A 20596-nucleotide genomic window follows, 5' to 3' on the forward strand; every position below is an offset into this window, starting at 1 on the left:
GTACCCCTGAGTTATAATAATATGTGCACCGAATCAAGTGCGTTCCGTTAACCTCGAAGTACTAAACACCCGTTCTTCTAGTTTAGTAGTGACTAGAACAACATCTGGGTGGGGGTGTAAAACCCGATAGATCTATCTTTAGGATTCGCGCCTACCAGTTCATAAACCAATAGTTAAAGTTACCAAGCTAGGGGATTTTTGATTCAAACCCATGTAAAACGTAATTTTAGTCACTTGTGTCCATAACGTAAATCATTTATAAAAAAATAGCGCATGTATTCTCAGCCCAAAAATATTTAAAGTTTAAAAAAAAATCTATATACTCACCACACTGTATTTTGTAGTAAAAATACATATAACATCATTGAACACGTGTAGGGTTGGCCTCGGATTCACGAACCTATATCATTTGTATGTCTATTAATAAATATAATGGAATCACATTCATTCATTCATTAATATATATATATTTTTTTATTTATTTATAGTTATATAGAATTTATAATAATTCCATTTAAAACGTATACTTATATTACATTTTTGATTATATGTTATATATAGATATTCGTTAAAATAATAGTTTGAAAATAGGGATTTAGTAATAATAATAATAATACTAATAATAATAATAACATTGGTTCTTAAGAAGGTGAAATAATTTAGTAGTAATGAAAATAATGATTTTTATAATAATACTTGATATTTAATAATAATAATAATAACTATATCAATTTTATTTTTGATGGTAATATTAATGATAATACTTTTGTTAAGTAAAATTATAAATGTTACTTACTAATAACTAAAATGATAATAACTAAAATCATATTATTAATTTTAACATAACAATAACAATAATTCATAATGATAAATAATATTACTATTAACGTTTATGATACTTTTAATTTTTGATGTTGATAATAATAACAATTTTAATTATAATACATAGTTGTAATAATAATTAATGATAATAACAACAATTAGTAACAATAATAATAATAATAATAATATTAGAATTAAAGATAAGAAGATATACCCCTTTGATAAATTTTTCTAAAAAGACATGCCTTGAACGGGACTCGAACCCGTGACCTCTCGGTTACGCACATAACACTCTACCACTAAACCGTTTCCTATTTTTCTGAGATTAATCCCAACCATTTAAATATAATATGCATTCTGTTTCATCTTCTTCATAAGTTCCATGGATTCAGCAGACATCAACAATCCAGATAACTTAATCTTGGTTTTATTTAAGGCTTCCAAAACATCTCAAAAAGATATAAATTGAGTTCTAAAATATATACAAAAAAAATAAAAAAAAAAAAAAAAAAAAAAAAAAAAAGAACAACTGCAGCGTCGCTGCTTAAAGAAAAAAAATTGATTTCATAATTGATCACGTTTTAGATAATGTTTATAACACAAAATAGTTTTCTATACATGTATAAAACTTATTCAAATCGTCAATTGAAGCTAATACATCAAAACACTTACGAATTTCTTCATGAACGAATTTGTTGACTTTAGAAAACCCAAATTTTGATCTCGAATTTCTAATTGATAAAGAGGAATTGAGAGCTAATGTTTTACAGATAGTTAGAGTAGATAAATCCTAACAAGAACTCGTTAATAGATTTTGAAATTGCTTTAGAATTCGAGTTATAAAAAAAAAATAAACCTACGAACAGGGGACAGTCGAGCTATATCTGTATGTATCTGTTTGAAATCGTGAATGTCATCAAATAATTTATAAGGTAATTATGTAGAATCGATTTAGTAATTAAGGGTCGATTTATGGCGTTTTATAATGATAATATTCTTCAACAGCAATTCACAAGTATAACAGAAGGATTTAAAGGTGACAGGGAAATGAATTTGACAATAAAGTTTTGATTGCATCTGGTAAAAAAAAATCGAATCTTGTAACAAGGGTAAATACAAAACAACAAAATTGAAAAAAAATTTGAAAGTGACCCATGTCGATTCTGTTTCCAATTTTTTTTTATCTTATTATTATTATATATTTTTTAAAAGTTAATATTAATTAATAAAATGTTTAATATTAAAAATACTAAAATAATATAAATATCAAATATAATAGTAATAATGATATTAATAATACTAATAAATTGTATTGTATCTAAAGTTATAAAATTTTCATTAATGTTAATACTAATAATATTAATAATAGTACTATAATTATTAATGATACCAATACTTATAAAATTTATAACAATGATAATAATAATACAATATTTTAGTGATATTCATAATATTAGTAATTATAATACTTATATATATATATATATATATATATATATATATATATATATATACAATTTATATTTATAGATTATATATTTAAGATAATATTAATACCCTAGTATTGATATTTATATTTAATTTCAACACGTCTTAAATTCATGTTGCAAGTTATTTATATACTTAATTCTAATAATTAATATTACAACATATTGTAAATTTCAATTTCATTATTCAAACAAAGACATTCTATTAATCAAGTTTTAAAAGAAAGTTTTCAATTTAATAAGTATATTATATATATATATATATATATATATATATATATATATATATATATATATATATATATATATATATATATATATATATATATATATATATATCGATATACACATAACTATTCGTGGTTCGTTAGGCTTGGTCAAAGGGTAACCAGTTATCCGAATACAGATTTCAAACATTCTAGACTCAAATTTACAGATTTTGCTTATCGTGTCGGAAACATATAAAGCTTAGGGTTTAAATTTGGTCGGAAATTTCCGGGTCGTTACATGATTCCAACTAATCCATTGCATCTTCCTGTTATTCAAGGTACCACCCCAAAAAAATTGTGCCCGTTGTCTTTCTAAGCTATTATTCACCGTATCCGGACAACGAAATAGATACAAATAATAAATTCCCAAACTACCCAACACTGATTTAACTAAAGTTAAGCGTCCTCCAATGGATAAAAATTTCACCTTCCAAATCTGACAACTTTTTAGAAAACCGATCCTCCAAGTAATTCCAATTCGATATCAAGTTCATATTACACCCCATAGATAAACCCAAATACTTAAAAGACAATGACCCTTTAGACAAGCTCATTCGAACACATAACTTTCAACAACCGCATTTGTCACCCCTACCCCATATAGATGTGACTTGGCTACATTTAACTTTAAGCCCGAGCAGAAATAAAAATCGTTGAACACATGAATAGTATTGAACAAACTATCCATGTTCCAATCAGACACAATAATGACATCATCGGCATGAAACGAATGAGATACCACCGCATATGAGCCACCAAACCAAACGCCATGAATCTCCCCTCTCTCAACATTCCGTTTAAGGAAGATGTTGAGGCCCTCCATTAATATGAAGAATAAAAATAAACTTAGAGGATCTCCTTGACGAAGACAACGGTGAACCTTAAATTCACCCGTTAAACTTCCATTAACTAGTATCGAGGTTCTGGCATTGTATAAACACATACGCACCCAAGACCGCTACACTGACCCAAACCCAAGAGTACCAAGCATATGATCGAGGAATTCCCATCTAACCGAATCATACACCTTTTCGAAATCTACCTTGAAAATCATTAATTGTTTTTTCTTCTTCTTGTACCAACTTATAAGCTCGCTCAAAATTAGCGGACCTTCCAATATTTGTCTCCCTTTGATAAATGCGGATTGCTCTCGACTAATGACCTTGTCAATCACCTCGCCCATCCGATTAGCAAGAATTTTAGTGATTATTTTATATTGAACCCCTATCAAAGATATCGGACGATAGTCTTTAATACACGACGGATTTACAACTTTTGGGATTAGAGTTATGAAGGCCGAGTTAGATCCCTCTGGCAACACTTTAAGCTCAAACGCCTCTATAATCGACTTCACTAGATCAGTTTTTTTTTTTGGACTAATATTTCTTAATGAAGAAAAAAGTAAAGTCGCCAGGTCCCGGAGATTTGTCATTCCCGCACTCCCAAATCACGTTACATAACTCTTTTAAGTTAGACTCTTTGTAAAATTACTAAGAAATTATACTAATTTTGACACAACTTATTTAGGGTGTGTTTGGACGAAAGTAGCTGGAGCTGGAGCTTATAGCTGGAGCTGGAGCTTATGAGCAGGAGCTGGAGCTGGAGCTGGAGCTTATTTTTGAAGCTGGTAGCTGGAGCTTATTATTTTTTATAAATGTCTGGTAAACTAGCTGGAGCTTATTTCCAGTTCATAAGCTCTACTTTTTTTCATAAGCTACTACAAGTAGCTTATTTTTTCAGAACTTATGATTTTCATAAGCCCTACTTTTTTTTGTTAACCAAACGAAGCTTATAACTTGGAGCTTATTAAAATCATAAGCTCAAGCTTCCATAAGCTTCCATAAGCTTCAATAAGCTACGCGCCAAACACACCCTTAATGAACATTTAGAAACTAATTGATACGTAGTACTACATAACTATTTTTATGAAGTTGTGATGTGGTCCAGTGGTTGGTGGTCTGCCTCTTTTGGAGGAGGTCAAGAGTTCGACCCCCGTTGGCTACATATTAAAAACAGAATTTCATCCCTGTCATGAAGTATCCACTCATGACACCTTTCTCATATCGTTTGGGGGTAAAGGGGAGGGGGTTTTACTTGGCCGTGCCTTTGGATCGGTTTCAAAGTTTCCTCCCGGGCAGCGATGGGGGCGAGATTATTATCGCTGCATCGACATAGTCGAAACGAGAGATGATCACAACGGGTGGTTTAGTCCCCTTCGAGTGATCTCAATCGCTGTTAAAAAAAGAATGTTAAAAAGTACGGAGTATATACTACTTCGTATAAATTAGTGACAAGTATAAAACTTTCTTGTTTAAGTGGAGATAAAATTTGAAGTATAAGACTTTTAACCATTGTAGTATTATTTGCTTTATGTATATTACGTACTGTGTTATAAGAAAAGGTAAAAATATAAAACAGTTAATATTGCCACTCAAAGAAAACGTGGGGGCACCAATGATTGAAGTGCGGTGTCACATGTATATTGGCTTGGCAAGCTATAAACTAGAGATACTGAAAAATTACTCGCATCATTTGTGTGGTGGTATGTGCTACTAATATAATCACATACATGCCTATCTGCTTATACAATTTGAGTAATATTTTGTAGATTTTTTTTTTAATAAAAAAAGTGACTATTTACTTTCATAAAAACTACTAGTTTTAAAAATATGAAATTTTATTTTTAAATTTAGTGGTATCATATATATATATATATATATATATATATATATATATATATATATATATATATATATATATATATATATATAAAATTTTATATATAAAAAATTAATTAGATGGGGTCAAAGTACCCATTCCACACTACATAGATTTGCTACTGCCACAAACTAACATGTATTGTGTAATTCAACCTTCCTCCTCTGCAATTTTTAGTAACAATATCAAACAACATTCTCTAGTACATTAGAAGCAAGTAAGTATCAATGAAATTGGAAACTATGTATGTGAAGATTGTTTTTATCATCCTTTTGGCTTCCTCAACTCTCGTTGCATCTCATACAACAGTCAAAAACTTACCCGGCAATTTAGGTCCTCTTCCTTTCAAACTAGAAACAGGGTAATTTTAAATTTATATTTATATTAGTAGTATATAAACGTATTTAGTAAATGTATCTTGTAAGTTGTGCTTGATAACGTATTTGGAGGATGCATATGTATATAGATATATTGGAGTAGGAGAAGATGAAGACGTGCAACTGTTTTACTTTTTCGTCGAGTCAGAAGGGAGCCCGAGTGAGGATCCGATCATCATTTGGCTTGCAGGAGGACCTGGTTGTAGCAATCTGCATGCCTTCTTCTTTGAAATTGGTATGTCATCACTGGTCACGCATTTACATTTTAATAATGCAATAAAAACTTGATCCCAAAATGATTGATTGGCGAAAATTGTAAAACCGTTTGATTTTTATGTGATAACGAGGGGAGGGGAAGGTGCACGCGCGATGCCGTGAAAATTGTTTTCGCTCTATAAAGTGAACACAATTTTAATAGGTTATAACTATCTCTTAATAAACTTTTTTTTAAGTTAAATATTTATTTATATATTTTTCTACCACACAAGACAATTATACAATTAAAGTATATTTATAAATACATTTTGAGAGTATTTTTGATGTGGTATAATTAGGGATGACAATGGATGTTCCATCTATGGATATCCATCCGATCCATTTATAATGGATATGGATGACGATTTATCATCCATGGATATATCCATTATCACCCGAATTACATCTATACGTAGATATATACAAACTAAGATATAAGCATATACATCTGCATATCGATATATACATATACATCTAATCTATAAATTTTAAAATTATTAACAAAAATAAGAGTTAAAAACGTTACAATTAATAAACTGTTTACTAATAATATTAAACGTTACATATTTAGAGTGATTTAAAGATATATTTACTTACATTGTAACGTATTTTGCCCAATTGAAGTCACATATGACGACAAAGTACAATCAAAACATGTGTAACAACCAAAAATATAAATATTATACATTTACATTTGTTATAATCTATATTCAACTATCAAAATCGTCGTTATATTAGTATTGTAATGAATATCCAATGGATATCCATTAACCCGCTTAATCCATTGGATACGGATATGGATGGATGAAATAAAACTAAACGGATATGGATATGGATATGGATGAACAAAAATTAAATGGATATGGATGTGGATATGGCGTCACCCGATCCATATCCGATCCATTGCCATTCCTAGGTATAATATGGTATCTTTAGTTTTTATTGTGAATTTTTATACTATACACCTACGAAATTTAAAATATAATTATTTCTGTTGTAGATTAATATGGTATCACAATAAAAGTAAGTCGGGACTTAAACGGGTTTGGGTTAAAACGGGTCATGAGTCGAACTGGTCGGGTCTAAACGGGTTGGGTCGGGTCGAGACCCATTATTTGTTTAAAAATTTTAGAATGATATTTTTTTTTCACTTTTTTTTAATATTATTTTTTTTTTTTTGTATTATTATATTTTTATATTTTATTAAATTGTTTATTTTTTTAAATGATGTAAATTTTTATAAGTTTATAATTTTTATTTTTTATTATCTTAGAAAAAATTAGATGTGAAACTGAAAAGTGGAACTAGAATGTGAAACTGAAATGCAAAAAAGAAAACTAAAACGTAAACTGAAACTGAAAAGCGAAACAGGAAGCTGAAACGCAAAAGTGAAAATGAAACGCAAGACTGAAATGCAAAACTGGAACGCGAAACTTAAGATTGAAACCGAAACGTAAAACTAAAACGGAAAAGTGAAACTGAAACATGAAACTGAAACGCAAAATTGAAACTGAAACTGAAAACTGAAATGAAAAACTGAATTGCTAAAGTGAAACTGAAACGTTAGACTGAAAATTGAAACGCAAAACTGAGACTGAAACGCTAAACTGAAACTAGAATGTGAAATTGAAAACTGAAACAAAAACACAAAACTGAAAATTGAAACTGAAACGCAAGACCCGTTGGACCCATATACCAACCCCGTTGAATCCATTAATATTTATTGAGCTTTATGAATATAGATCCAACTTACTCATTCTTTTTATTTGTTTTAAGACCCATATGGTTCATGGAGAAATTCATTGGACCTATTTTAAAGAGTTTGAGTTTACTTTGCTAAACATAGAAAGGTGTTAAAAGCAATTGTTATCAAGTTCGAGACTTGTCAATAGCAATTATAAGTACATTATGTTCTACATGCTATAATATTTAATTTCACAGGGATGAGTCCCATAGTGATAGAAGTAAATACGAGGTATATATTACTACTAGATTTTTTTTCTCTTTATTGAAAAAACAATAAACTTCACTAAAATAAGGAACTTCAACAATAATTGTGTGCATTTATGAGCTTTTAATTTCATAGTGGAAAAGAGTCCCACATCCGATAGTAACTTATAAATTGTATACACATGTATCCTTTTTAGAGTAGCACTCTTAACCATGATAATCTGTCATGGAATAACTGACTGCTACATTAGCGTCACATCATCACCTATTTTCCATCACTATTCAACTACTAAACTGTTAACATCCATGACGTACTCATCACTCGATCCTACCTCTATTTTTTATATTATTATTAACTAATATATAACAATTAAAATTCTAAAAATAAAAGTTTTACTAATAAAAAAAATATATATTATAAATTCCTAAAAAAAACATTACAAATTTCTAAAAATTAAAAAAAAAACACATTACAAATTTCTAAAAATAAATAAAAAAACATTACAAATTCCTAAAAGTAAAAAAAAAAAAAAAACATTACAAATTCCTAAAAATTAAAAAAAAAAACATTGCAAACAATAAACGCTAATTTTGATTCGGAAACTTGCTCGAATACTTCTTCGCTATGTCACTCCCAGCTCGCATCAACAAGTTGTATTGGTCGGGTGGAATGTCGGAAGACACTGGTTGCGATAGAAGCTTCAAACTTTCCAACATCATACGAGTGTCGACCTCATCCTCCAACTTTCTTGTCCGTTTTCCAGCTTCCTCCTTGATCGCCCTCATGGTTTCACGTGTAGCATTTGCAGTTTCATAAACCGCGACTCTAGCATCCTCCAAAGAACAACGAGATGATGCATCTGACGAACAAGAACTCTTTTGACTCTTTGCACAACCAGGTGGACGGCGGATTTGTGGACCTCGAAATAAATTTTCCAAATTGATTGTCGGGGCATCAGTCGAAGTCGGATTCTGATCGGTCTCTCCCAAATTGACAGGGTCAAGCTCGATTGCATGACGTTTGGCGGTCACCACAGTTTCATACAATTGAAATTGGGGACACTCTCTGACAACCCTCCACGCATCTTCTTACGCGAAGACTTTCTTTCTTTGCTCACGAAACGCCTTCTTAACTGACACCATAATATCGTTGTCGTTGGCTCCACTAGGCCATGCTTAACAAGTTTTTCATAAAGTGTGACAAATAGCTTGATATCTTTGGCCATCTTGGTCCACTTGCCCGATATTTGATCCATAGGCCTCTGTTCTCTTACTTTAGAGTTGTAATCTTGTCGGACGGTCCCCCAAAATGAACTATGTGTTTGGGAGTTTCCAATATCGGGATATAGAGTAGTGCGCATCCAACACTCGGCCAAAATCTACTTTCCTCGCCCGACCACATAACCTTTGCCCCTTTTCCTATTTTGGAGGCCACGGTTTCTTGTGTTTCTTCGACCTCCTCAATATCGGGTTGCGTGTCTTGCACTTCACCGGGTTCGTCTTCTTCGAGTGATGTGTCAAACGTAGGTATATCCGTGATCTCCCTTGTCGTTGCACAACAAAATGAAGGGCGAGAGGTTGGAGGGCGGCCAACGGCGGTGGTGCTAATATCGGCGCCGTAAGAGGGTGGGTCCAACGGTGGTAGCCATCACGGTACCGATACAAGTGATCTTAGAATGCATGTAGAACCCATTTAATTTAGGCCAAATTCAAATAGGGCTCCACCACTTTTTTTTTTGAACGACGATTTTTTGACATCAGTAGATCATTTATTCCAACGACCCTCATCATTTGCACGCAACACACATGTTCGGCGGAAACCCGAACCCGATCGATCGTATGCGGAAACACATCCATTCGGGCAGTGGTCCGGGTAGAAGTCCGTGAACGAATCCGGTAAAACCTCCTTATATAGTCAATATATACCACCATTATTGGTGTTCATTTGGTTTAAAGAAAATCATGTCATCCCTAAGGATCGAACACATGATCTCTCTCTATTCCATGACATAATGTACATGAGAAACCATTAAGCTATGGCCGCAAGTTAGAGCTCCACCACTTTGGCTAATGTACCTTTTAGAATGCATGTAGAACCCATTTAATTTGGGGGATGATTCTCACACACATTTTTTTGATCCTCACACACTTATTTTAACCTTTTACTCTTCTAATAATACTCGATTGGTGTGTGAGGATCAAAAAATGTGTGTGAGAATCATCCCCCATTTAATTTAGGCCAAAATCAAATAGGGCTCCACCAGTGTGGCTAATATAAAGTTGCAAGTAAATATGCTTTAGAAAAATATAAATTAAAAAATGTGAATGATGTTAGTCAGCAACAATTACCGGTCACTTGATTCTATGTTTTAGTAAATATTAAATTAAATATAATGCATGATGTTATGTTCACTTGACTTTTTGTTTTAGTAAAAGTGTTAACCAAAATATAAATGCATGATGTTATTACTGTTAGAGTAGTTAGGTTTGTTTTGATCCAACCGGATTGTAAAAATGGATTTGGGTACATTATCTATATATTCAAAGAGAAAATGCCAATTAACACTATTGATTCATGTGCCTCCATTAGATTAAACAGGGATTTGAAGCATAAGTTGGGTTACTATTCACCAATAGTAACCAGCTATATGGTTTAGTATATATAGATTATTAGAGTTTAGATAGATTATGTTGTACACTATAAATACCGTGTCAATAATATACAACAACTTTTTGGGTTACGTGCTTCACTGTGTTAGAGAAAATTTTACTATGGGTCACCTTAAAAAAAACATGGTTTGAACTTGTGACCTGTAAGTCGCCATGTGTATCAACTAACCACCTACGCACACTTCAATCAACTTATTATATTATTAGAATAACATTTATATTTATTTAGTTAAAAAAATGAAAAATTAAGTTGAAAAGTCAAATTTGGAGGCACATGAATGAAAAGTGTTAATTGGCATTTTTTTCTTTGAATATATAGATAATATCATGGTCTTAGAGTACATACCACTATCTTCTATCTTTTTCTTATGTCTCTTATTATTTTTAAAATTAATTTTTATAAAAAAATGGGAATATTTCAATTATGTCTCTTAACTTTGTTTCCTATTTGACGATATATTATCAAAAATAAAGAAAATCATTGTTTTACTTCTAAATAATTCGGTTTACTTTTTTTATTTTTATAATTCTGTTTTCTTATCATCATATATTCTTAATTAGTTCCTTATTCTTCGTATTCTCCATTATTTTTATTTAAAGTTAATTATATCATTGGTCTTTGTAATTCACAAAATAATACGGTAGTCATTTTCTAATTAAAATTACGCTCACAGTCCTTATGATTTTTAAAATACATGTTGGTCATATATCCAACACGAGTTAGAGTGTGCCGTTAAATAAGTACACGTGCATTGCACTTGATGTGCAATTAGGTAAATCTATCTAATAAAAACAATACTGATTGGGTAAAAATATCCTTTGATTAGGTTTCAAATCGCATTTTAGGGTTTAGTTTCAGGATGAAATCAGTATGCGCAAAAGTGTTACAAATTGGATAAAATTTTCCGGTATTCAAAGTACGTTTACCATTGATATAAATGTTGATCTACTTTGTTTTGATTAATATTTAGGATGACTTGGCTACACGAAATTTATGAATAATCAGTTAAGGGTGCACATTCCAATATTTATGAATAGATTATATTCCACAATCTTAGACCATCTCCAACGTAGCGTCAGGAGCTCCGACAGACGGTGATTTGGCGATGGTGACGCCGGCTAACGCCGCTAACACGGTGTTACCGTTAACGATGACCGGGTGTTAGTCAAATGTGCAACGGAAAGATAGGATGGCGTTAGATATATACTAACAAATCATAATTTAACACGAATATATTAACATCACTTAAAACCTTTTTCATTCACTCAAATTTAATAGTCACCACTATTTACCTTATCTCCATGACATTACCACGTTACAATCACAAATCACTTTTTCTTCAAATCTGACACCGCATCACAATCACTAGGCTTCACGATTAAGTGGTCTTAGCGTTTTAGTTTTTCGTCATACAAAAATATTTAATTGATATACTTGGTAGATTGGATACGATAACTTCAAATCACGTGGTTTTAGAATCAAGTAAATAATACATGATGGACAGTAGAAGTTATTGAAAAGATTGGTGAATGGATTTATGTTTAAGTGATTTTACCTAATTGTGTGGAAACACATCTACTTATTTAACGACACAATCTAACTAGTGTTAGATATAGGACCTACGTCGTGCATTTTTAAAAACTATAAGGACTACTGAAATAATTTTGAATAAATCACATGGTAGTATATCTCCCATATTTGCTTTTCTTATCTTATTATCTTTTTTTGAAAAAAAAAATCCATAATATTACCCATATTTTTCATCCCTTTTTTATTCTCTTTATTTGAGAAAAATAAAAAAGTTGACAAGTCGCCTGCTATGAAGTCACACTACAAGTTTCTTAAAGACACGACTATATTTCAGATTTATTATGTTATTAACGAGAGCCGGACCAGACCACGCATTGAGGCGGTGTGTGCGGTTTTTTAAGGTGCGGAAATAAATAGACGTTATGTTGATTCTGCAATGACCGAGAGGTTAATAAGATGTGATTGTAATTTCATTGTGAATGTAGCTCCAATCGCATCTATATGCAGACGACAACCATGGTATCGAAGACCTCTTGTGTGACACTTGGAATGTTTCTTGCACCAAAAGAATGTTGCACAAAATATACATGTTAATTGGGATCTCCATTGTCTCGTTAATAATGTGAAACACCTAAACATCAAAAGGAAAAACACAAAGATTACAAATGTTACAACTTCATAAGCAAAACATGTTATTTGATATAAGATGCAAATAGATAGTAAACGACGTTGATAATCAACAAAGCAACTAAACCGATTCAAATATTATAAACCACAAATTAGAAATCATAAGCAGTCCAAACAATAATGTGTTGTGGCGACGTGATTGTGACTACTTTTGTATAGTCATTGTGACTACTGTTGTATAGTCAGATAGATACATATAGGAGAATAGGGAGCTATAAGTATATAACAAAATAGGGATACATATATATATATATATATATATATATATATATATATATATATATATATAATGATTGTTTTACTTGGGATAGTAAGAACTGCTGTAGGCATAAATAAGTAGATGAGACAACCTTGCATATAGTATTGTGGTTTAGAAGAAGAATAACCAGATATTAAAAGCAGGTCTATAAAAGCCAAAAATATAATCTAGTTGCAAAGTACTCCTATATCAAAGTAGGGAAAAAGTACATGAATAAAGAGAGGAGAAAAAGCAAACAACCACGGTAGCCATAAGCAAAAGTTATACAATATAAAACATCATTACAAAATTCAAAATGTATCACTAAATAGTATTAAACTCCTTTATCAGCTTTAGTACACCTATATGCATTTAAATACATATGATTTGTGAACAGGGGCGAAGATGGTATGGGGCAGGGGCGGTATGATTTGTGAACAGGGGCGAAGATGGTATGGGGCAGGGGGCGGCGCCCCCGGTGGATTTTTTTTTGCCCCAAACCTACATATTTTGCCCCAAAACCTTCAAATTTTGCCCCAAATTCTCCAACTTTTGCCCCAAAATCTCCAACTTTTGCCCAAAAATCTCCAAATTTTGCCCAAAAAAATTGATACGGTTAAAAAAATTTTTTTTGCCCCCCGGTGAAAAAAATCCAGTTTCGCCTCTGTTTGTGAATGACTATTTAATATGCAATAAACCTCATAGCCTAAACAGACATGTATTCGTTAAACTAAAAAAGCACGGCTAATAGACAGTTATATACATAGTAGCTGTTTGGCACACAACAACATTCGAAACTAAACTATATAGTAAATATTACAACACACACACAAAGAAAGCAATAACAATTAAAGCACCATGGGAGTCATTGACAGGCTAATAATAAAAAAGGATTATAAGAATTTCAATGACAGCTCAAACAAAATTATTGTTAGGCACTTAAAAATAAATGACCAATGCATAGGTGCTTACCTATTTGGCACACACCAATATACAAACCTAAACCATAAAGCAAACATAAAAAAGACATGTAACATCAGGTGTATTATTAAAGCAGAAAACATGGAACCAAATAGCATACCATAACACTGCATATAAAATAAAATATAACATCAAAGAAGACATAAATAAAGACAAAAGCAAAAATAAATAACCATGGCAGTCATAAGACAAACTTAAATAATTCATTGTGAAGAGAAATCAAAACACATAAATGAGTAAAAAAGACTATTTATGCAGTTTTACAACAATTATATGTCTATATGCACATAGACATAAGTTGCTAATGAGTATTTGAGTAGAAAATATAATATAGCAATATGTAAATGTCAGAAGACAGTCATCTAAACGATCTTAAATATAGTTAACCACACACAATAGTGTGTTGCATAATAAGCAAATAAGCGGAGGGAATAATGAAAACTTCAAAGGTACTCAAACTATATTATAAAACAAATGTAACCAACATTTAGTAATATTACAAAATCATTAAATCTGCAAACAAAATAACTTGAGATTATTGTTGAAGGCCATATTGGCTCACTTACAGGAGCATTAAAAATTTCAGTAGGTGAGGGACAATATACTGCAATAATAACAACACATAGCATCATGATTCTGCTGTAATTGCTATTATCAACAGAACTCAACTCAAAAAACTTTAAAAATAAACGACATCTTACCACTTTTGTTCGTGACTTTTTGATCTGACATAGTGGCGTTGTAAGTGGACATCTCAGTCATCTCAAACATATCAGCACTTGGAAAACTTAAATTATCAAGTGTTGAACTTTGAGAATTTAGTGCAGACAAATGACCATCACTTGTCATCTTATTTCTCCTAATAAATTACCTGTGCGTGATAACACAGATAAACAGCCATATGTTCAAATTAACACAAATAAACCAATTCAATTACTAATGTCCAGCAACTAATTAACGTGTCTTTTATGTGAAATGAGACACACTAAGATCATGTTTGTAACAACGTTACGATAAAAGCCATAACAAATACAATATCACACATCAAAACGCAAAATAGTCCAAGAACGCGACAACACATAAAGAATTATACAAACCACAAAACCCAACTAATACAACAAATAAAAACCACTAAATTACTCTTTATAGATATTATACCCCTCAGTCCCAAAATAACTATATCCCTAAAATCAACTCCAACTTTAAATTTGTTAACAAAACATCAAACATATTAACGAAAGATTTACAAAGAATACTTATACTATTTTGTGTTGGGAGCGTACTTCATGTTTATGATGTAAAATTTCCTACATGTGGTTTGATTGCGGTTTGCGTCTTCGGAGATGATGGTGTATGTCATATTGTTCTATGACTAATAATTGCAACATAAAAAACAAACCATCATACTATGACTAATAATTAAACATACTCTTCAACACAATAGCGTTCAAGAATGGCAACAAAAATGAAACCTAAAGACAAATGAAACAATAACATATATAAACTACCTAATTTTTTTTCAATATAACATGTCGTGATTAGCAAGTCTAGATGTATAACAATTGCTATAAAACAATTAAAATACATTCATTTGCTTGCCAAATAACCAATCAAATAAGTAAACATTAACGATATAGAACTTCAATCATATAAGGAAAAATAAATAATCTGGAAGTTGTAAGCAAAAGCAAAGCACCAAAGGATGCCTTGTATCAATTTTATCAATAATTTGGAAGACCATGCCATGAATGCTACCACGTCACTCTTCATAGCAAGTGGAGCTAGTGATCGTTTACTCAATATAACTTCACCTGTAAAACCATCGAGTGAAATTCATTCGCCTTCTTTAATCACCTGGCCAACAATTTAAAAAACGCATACAACAAATGTTTGTTAATGGACGTAATTCGATATATTCTATAAATTGCAGCGTATTACTTACTATGGTAAGTTACTGTTGTTTTGGCGTCTCTTTCTTAACCCCGAAAGATTTTGCTCTGGATTTCCATTCGACTTCAAGTAAAATCGATGGAGTCCTTTTGAAGCCTTTATGACATGCAGTAACAAAAAGCATAAAGCGCATTTATATGAAAGATCATATAGCCTTCAATGGGTAAAATCCGAATCCAAATATTTTTGTGATCACATGGAGCATAAACATGGTGATTTAATTGTTTCAATGGTTGTGTTATTTGTACTTTGATTATTTGCTTATCATCACACTTACATCGAACTTATTCTACCTACCTATTGAAACATCAACTACTTACCAGCTACTCAAACACCAATACAGTAAAGTACAATTATTGAAACAAATTAAATCTAAGTTCATGAATTTTTAACTACAAAATGAGCTACAGTAATATTGGTAAAACAGTATAGCAATTGGTGACTATTTAACCTTTGTTAACATAAGCCAAGTCCTGCCTTCGTCCATTTATAAATAATTGTAGGTACCATTTACGTTTAAGTCAAAACTGTTATCTTAATCGAAACAGTAACATTACAACATCTTAAGGATTTCAAAAAACAACCTGATTTTTAGAAAAATAAAAGCGATTTTACACACAATTCCCCCAAATATAACAGAAGCCCTAACTGATTGAAAAAAGATGATTATAAAACTAACCTGATTACAATTTCAATCGCAAATTAGAGGAAAAGGCCCTGTAGAAAGAGATTGTACAAGTCAGAGTTGATTCTTCAGATAGTCATCGTGTTGTGGGTCGTTGGTACCGTCACGGCTTTCGGAGCAAACGATTGAGTGGAAGCAGTGTTGCTCGTGCAATGTCGAGGATTAGGGTTTGTGGTAGCAATGGTGTTGCTGTTGGTGGCAGTGGTGGCCTTGTCGGCAGCCAGCCGCGATGGAGGCGATTAATCTGGAAGGTAGGGAGGAGATTTATGTAGGAGGAGGGGCTGTGGATGATGAATTTGGGTATAAAAAGAGTGGAGTACGCTAATTGCCGTTTAGGGGTAACTAGCTTAGGAACCCTCGCTTCTCGTGTTCGGTTTTCAATTTATTATATTGCGTTTAGTTTTTAAAATTATTTCGTGACTAACGATGATGTCGTTGAAGCGCAACTCGAGTCGAACTAAAAGATATAATCCGTAAAAGATTTAAATGTTATTTTAAATTAACAATATATGTGCAGCTCCGTGTTTCGCTATGGAATTGTCGGTTTTAAAAATTTAACGCAAAATCAACGTGTATGAAAAGTACCTCAAATATTTAGCGTTTTTTAAAAGGCGTTCGTTTTGCGTATGGTTAGTGACATTGTGTTCCTAAAATTATTTCGAGTTTAACGATGGTGCCGGAAAAATTTAACTCGTTGCGAGCGAGAAGATATGACCCGTTAAATATTTGGGTGGAGTTTATTTAAGATTTTTTATGAAAATAGGTGTTTGACAATTTACCCCCCTGTGTGGGGGGTCGATTTTAATTTTTGGAAATAGTGTGAGGTTTTTTTTGGAAAATTTTAAAAGGTGGTAAAAGAGTAAAAAAAAGTGAAAGGACAAAAATGCCCCTGGTACTATTTGTAAGACCCAAATATTTATTGTACATAATGTATTTATGGTGTACGATGCGTGTATGAAGTTTACGTGTCGCTTGCTCGGACGCCGAAGGAAACTGGACGTTGTCTGAAGTGACAAGGTGTGTACGTATCCTTTCAACCCCAAATAAAGTTTGTGTTGATGTTCCAAAGCCTTACCATTGGAAATGAAATCTTATCACGTTTCCAACGATATTTGATTCATCGAAAACGGAGTTACGGTCGAAAAGTTATGGCCAAAACAAGTTGCTGAAACCAGTTTTGGGCTCGACCACAATTTCCAGTTATTTGGAGCGGCGCTCCACCTTCTGGCGCGGCGCGCCGATTGCTGCAGAGGCAATTTTCAGCCTTTTTAAAAGGTTTAAATGAGGGGTACTTTGGTCTTTTCAATTAGGGTCGGTTTGGGGTCATCAAGACTGACCTATAACTCCTTTGGAGCTCATTTCTCACCCACACAAACACTCTCTTCAAACCCTAGTGAGAGAAACCCACTTTTAGTGAGAGAGAGCTTGATTTGGAGAAGAAGGAGTTGGATTCTCACCAAAGCTCGGGTTTTAAAGTTGTTCTACTCGTCAACGGCATCGTTTTGGTGGTATTGGTAAGTTCAAACTCCGAATTACATTTGTTAGATTTGATATTCAAGTTAGGGTTTGAGTTTGATTTGTAGTGAAACCCTCTTAGATGATGAAATGGGTTTATGGTGACTAGTTATTCTTGTCACTTGGCGGGTTTTGGGTTGGTTGACGATTTGGCCTTGATTAGGCTTTAATTTTGAGTTTAATCACTAGGTTTAGTGATTATGGAAGTGTTGGAATCACTTTAGGTGAATTTGGGTTGACTAATTTTGACTTGAGTCAAAATTAGGTTTTGTTGATGATTATGACTCAATTGCCGATTTAATAAGGTTTATAAACTTAAAATGGATTAAGTTGAAGTATAAAACCAAGTTAAATATGTTTTGGTGTCAAAACTCGCTAATGGCGCGATGTTGACTTCTTATGGGTCAAATTAGGGTTTAAGTGCCATTTTGGGCAAGATAGGTGTTTAACACCTATGATTGGGTCTAATTGGCGTATTAGGACCATTCTCACTTGTGTTAGTGATTATTGGTTAGTTTGGGCACGGTTTGTGCTTGGAAGTGCATTTGGGTCGAAATTGCACTAGTTGTCAATTTGGGTTGATTTGTAAATCCACCCTAATTGTGTTGTTGTGTTTGTGATAATGGAATAGGTACATTCCATCGGTGTGTTGCGGATTATTCGGTGGCATTTCTTCAAGGCGACAAGGTGAGTGGAATATTTATACATGTATGTATGCGGTTTATTTACTCGTACGCGATGTGGGCCTTTGGTGCCACATCGTAAGTAGTGGGCGTTATGTCACAAGACGGTGACATATTTGTTGGTATGATGGGATGGGAACTACAAGTCGGTAGTGTCTCGACAGGTTATTCACAAGTCGGTAATACCCTTGGGTGATTCACAAGTCGGTGACACCCTATAGTGTTCACGAGTCGGTGACACTTAGTGGCGCTTCACAAGTCGGTGATGTCACATGGCGTTCACAAGTCGGTGACCCATATGTATTGATGGGGGTTCACAAGTCGGTGATACCCTTGGGTGATTCACAAGTCGGTGACACCCTATAGTGTTCACAAGTCGGTGACACTTAGTGGCGCTTCACAAGTCGGTGATGTCACATGGCGTTCACAAGTCGGTGACCCATAGATATTGGTGGGTAGTTCACAAGTCGGTGACACCCTTTGATGTGTCACAAGTCGGTGACAACATACGAGTGAGACTCGACGTTATTGGTCGTCTACAAGTCGGTAGTGCCATAGCGGGGAACGGTTTGTTATATTTATGCATTATTGTGATTTAGTATATTATTGTGGCGATTTATATACTAACGTTGTTGCTAGTCGTATGTTTGGTGTTGCTAGCTCGTTTATGCATTTTATTGGCATGGTATTGTAAGTGGATGCGTGTAGGTAAATTACATATGTATATGTATAAGTATTGCATTCACTAAGCGTTAGCTTACCCTCTCGTTGTTGACTTTTTTATAGATTGCATGGATGCGGAGGCTCGGGTAAGCGGGGACTAGTGGACTTGCGTAGTTGCTTTAGAAGGCTTGCTTTTGGATTGATTAGGATTGGGTAGCGTATCCCCAATCGCCATGCTCGGCCTTTATTTTGTATTACAAATCATGTGGTTGAAAACTTGTATTTTCGTACGAAAGTCGTAAAACGGCCAATGTGGGCCCGGTCTTCGTAAAACTAATTTTATTAATGGAACGTGTTAGTTCTACATATATTAATGTATGGTTAAAAGCGTTTTGTCTAAATACGTCGGAAAGTGGTCAAACATTTTAACATTTCATGACTTTTTGGACAGGCCACTTTGGCGCGCCGCGCGGCCATATGGCGCGCCGCGCCATGTGCTGTACCAGCAAAATATTTTTTTTTTCTGCGTTATTGGTTGGTTAACGGGTTGGGTTGTTACACTATTCGTAAGTTTTGTCTAATAGGTAATATGATAATTAAATGGCCTAAATCGGCACCTCTTTTAGTATATAAGGGTAAATGTTTATGGTTTATATTATTAAAATATATGTATTATTATTTATGTTCCGGTTTGAGAGTGTGTATTTTTTACCCGCTCTAATTAACTATAAGGAAGTATTAGAGTAGTTAAATTTGTATTGGTCCAGCCCGATTATAAAGATTAGCATATGTTTATTATGATAAATAAAGGTTTGAATAGGTTCTATCTCCCTTCTTATTAAATGAAGAGCCAAATAGTGAAATATATTTTCATTTTAGCTCATTAGATCAAATCTTGGCCATTAGATCTAAAATAACAAACCTCATCCTACCATTGATCTTAAATACGAAAATTTATTACTAATCAAATTTAACATGGATAATGAGATGACTAACATACCCTTAAAACAATTCATAATTACAAATTAGTTTAAATTGGAATGACTGTGATTAGGAGTAATACTTTTTAAATATTAAAAATTAAAAATTCCAAAAAAACGTTCCCAATTAATTAG

The 20596-nt window shown here is 32.8% G+C and overlaps 1 protein-coding gene and 1 long non-coding RNA gene across 2 annotated transcripts in view; one reads left to right on the plus strand and one right to left on the minus strand.

The window, feature by feature from the left end:
• The first annotated feature begins 5433 nt into the window (after positions 1 to 5433).
• The window catches only part of LOC139853728 (serine carboxypeptidase-like 18), a 44685-nt gene continuing 29522 nt past the window's right edge, over positions 5434 to 20596 (plus strand). The window contains exons 1-2 of the mRNA XM_071843093.1: positions 5434 to 5657; positions 5763 to 5908. Of these exons, the coding sequence (XP_071699194.1) occupies positions 5524 to 5657; positions 5763 to 5908 (280 nt within the window). The 5' untranslated portion in view covers positions 5434 to 5523. The remainder of the gene's footprint in view (positions 5658 to 5762; positions 5909 to 20596) is intronic.
• Positions 15471 to 16915, minus strand: LOC139855445 (uncharacterized). Its single transcript, XR_011761447.1, has 3 exons — positions 16615 to 16915; positions 15928 to 16031; positions 15471 to 15839 (listed from the first exon to the last, which is right to left on the minus strand). It is a non-coding gene; the product is annotated as an uncharacterized lncRNA (long non-coding RNA).

This window comes from Rutidosis leptorrhynchoides, chromosome 6 (genome assembly GCF_046630445.1).
Source record: "Rutidosis leptorrhynchoides isolate AG116_Rl617_1_P2 chromosome 6, CSIRO_AGI_Rlap_v1, whole genome shotgun sequence".
NCBI classification, from domain to species: domain Eukaryota; kingdom Viridiplantae; phylum Streptophyta; class Magnoliopsida; order Asterales; family Asteraceae; genus Rutidosis; species Rutidosis leptorrhynchoides.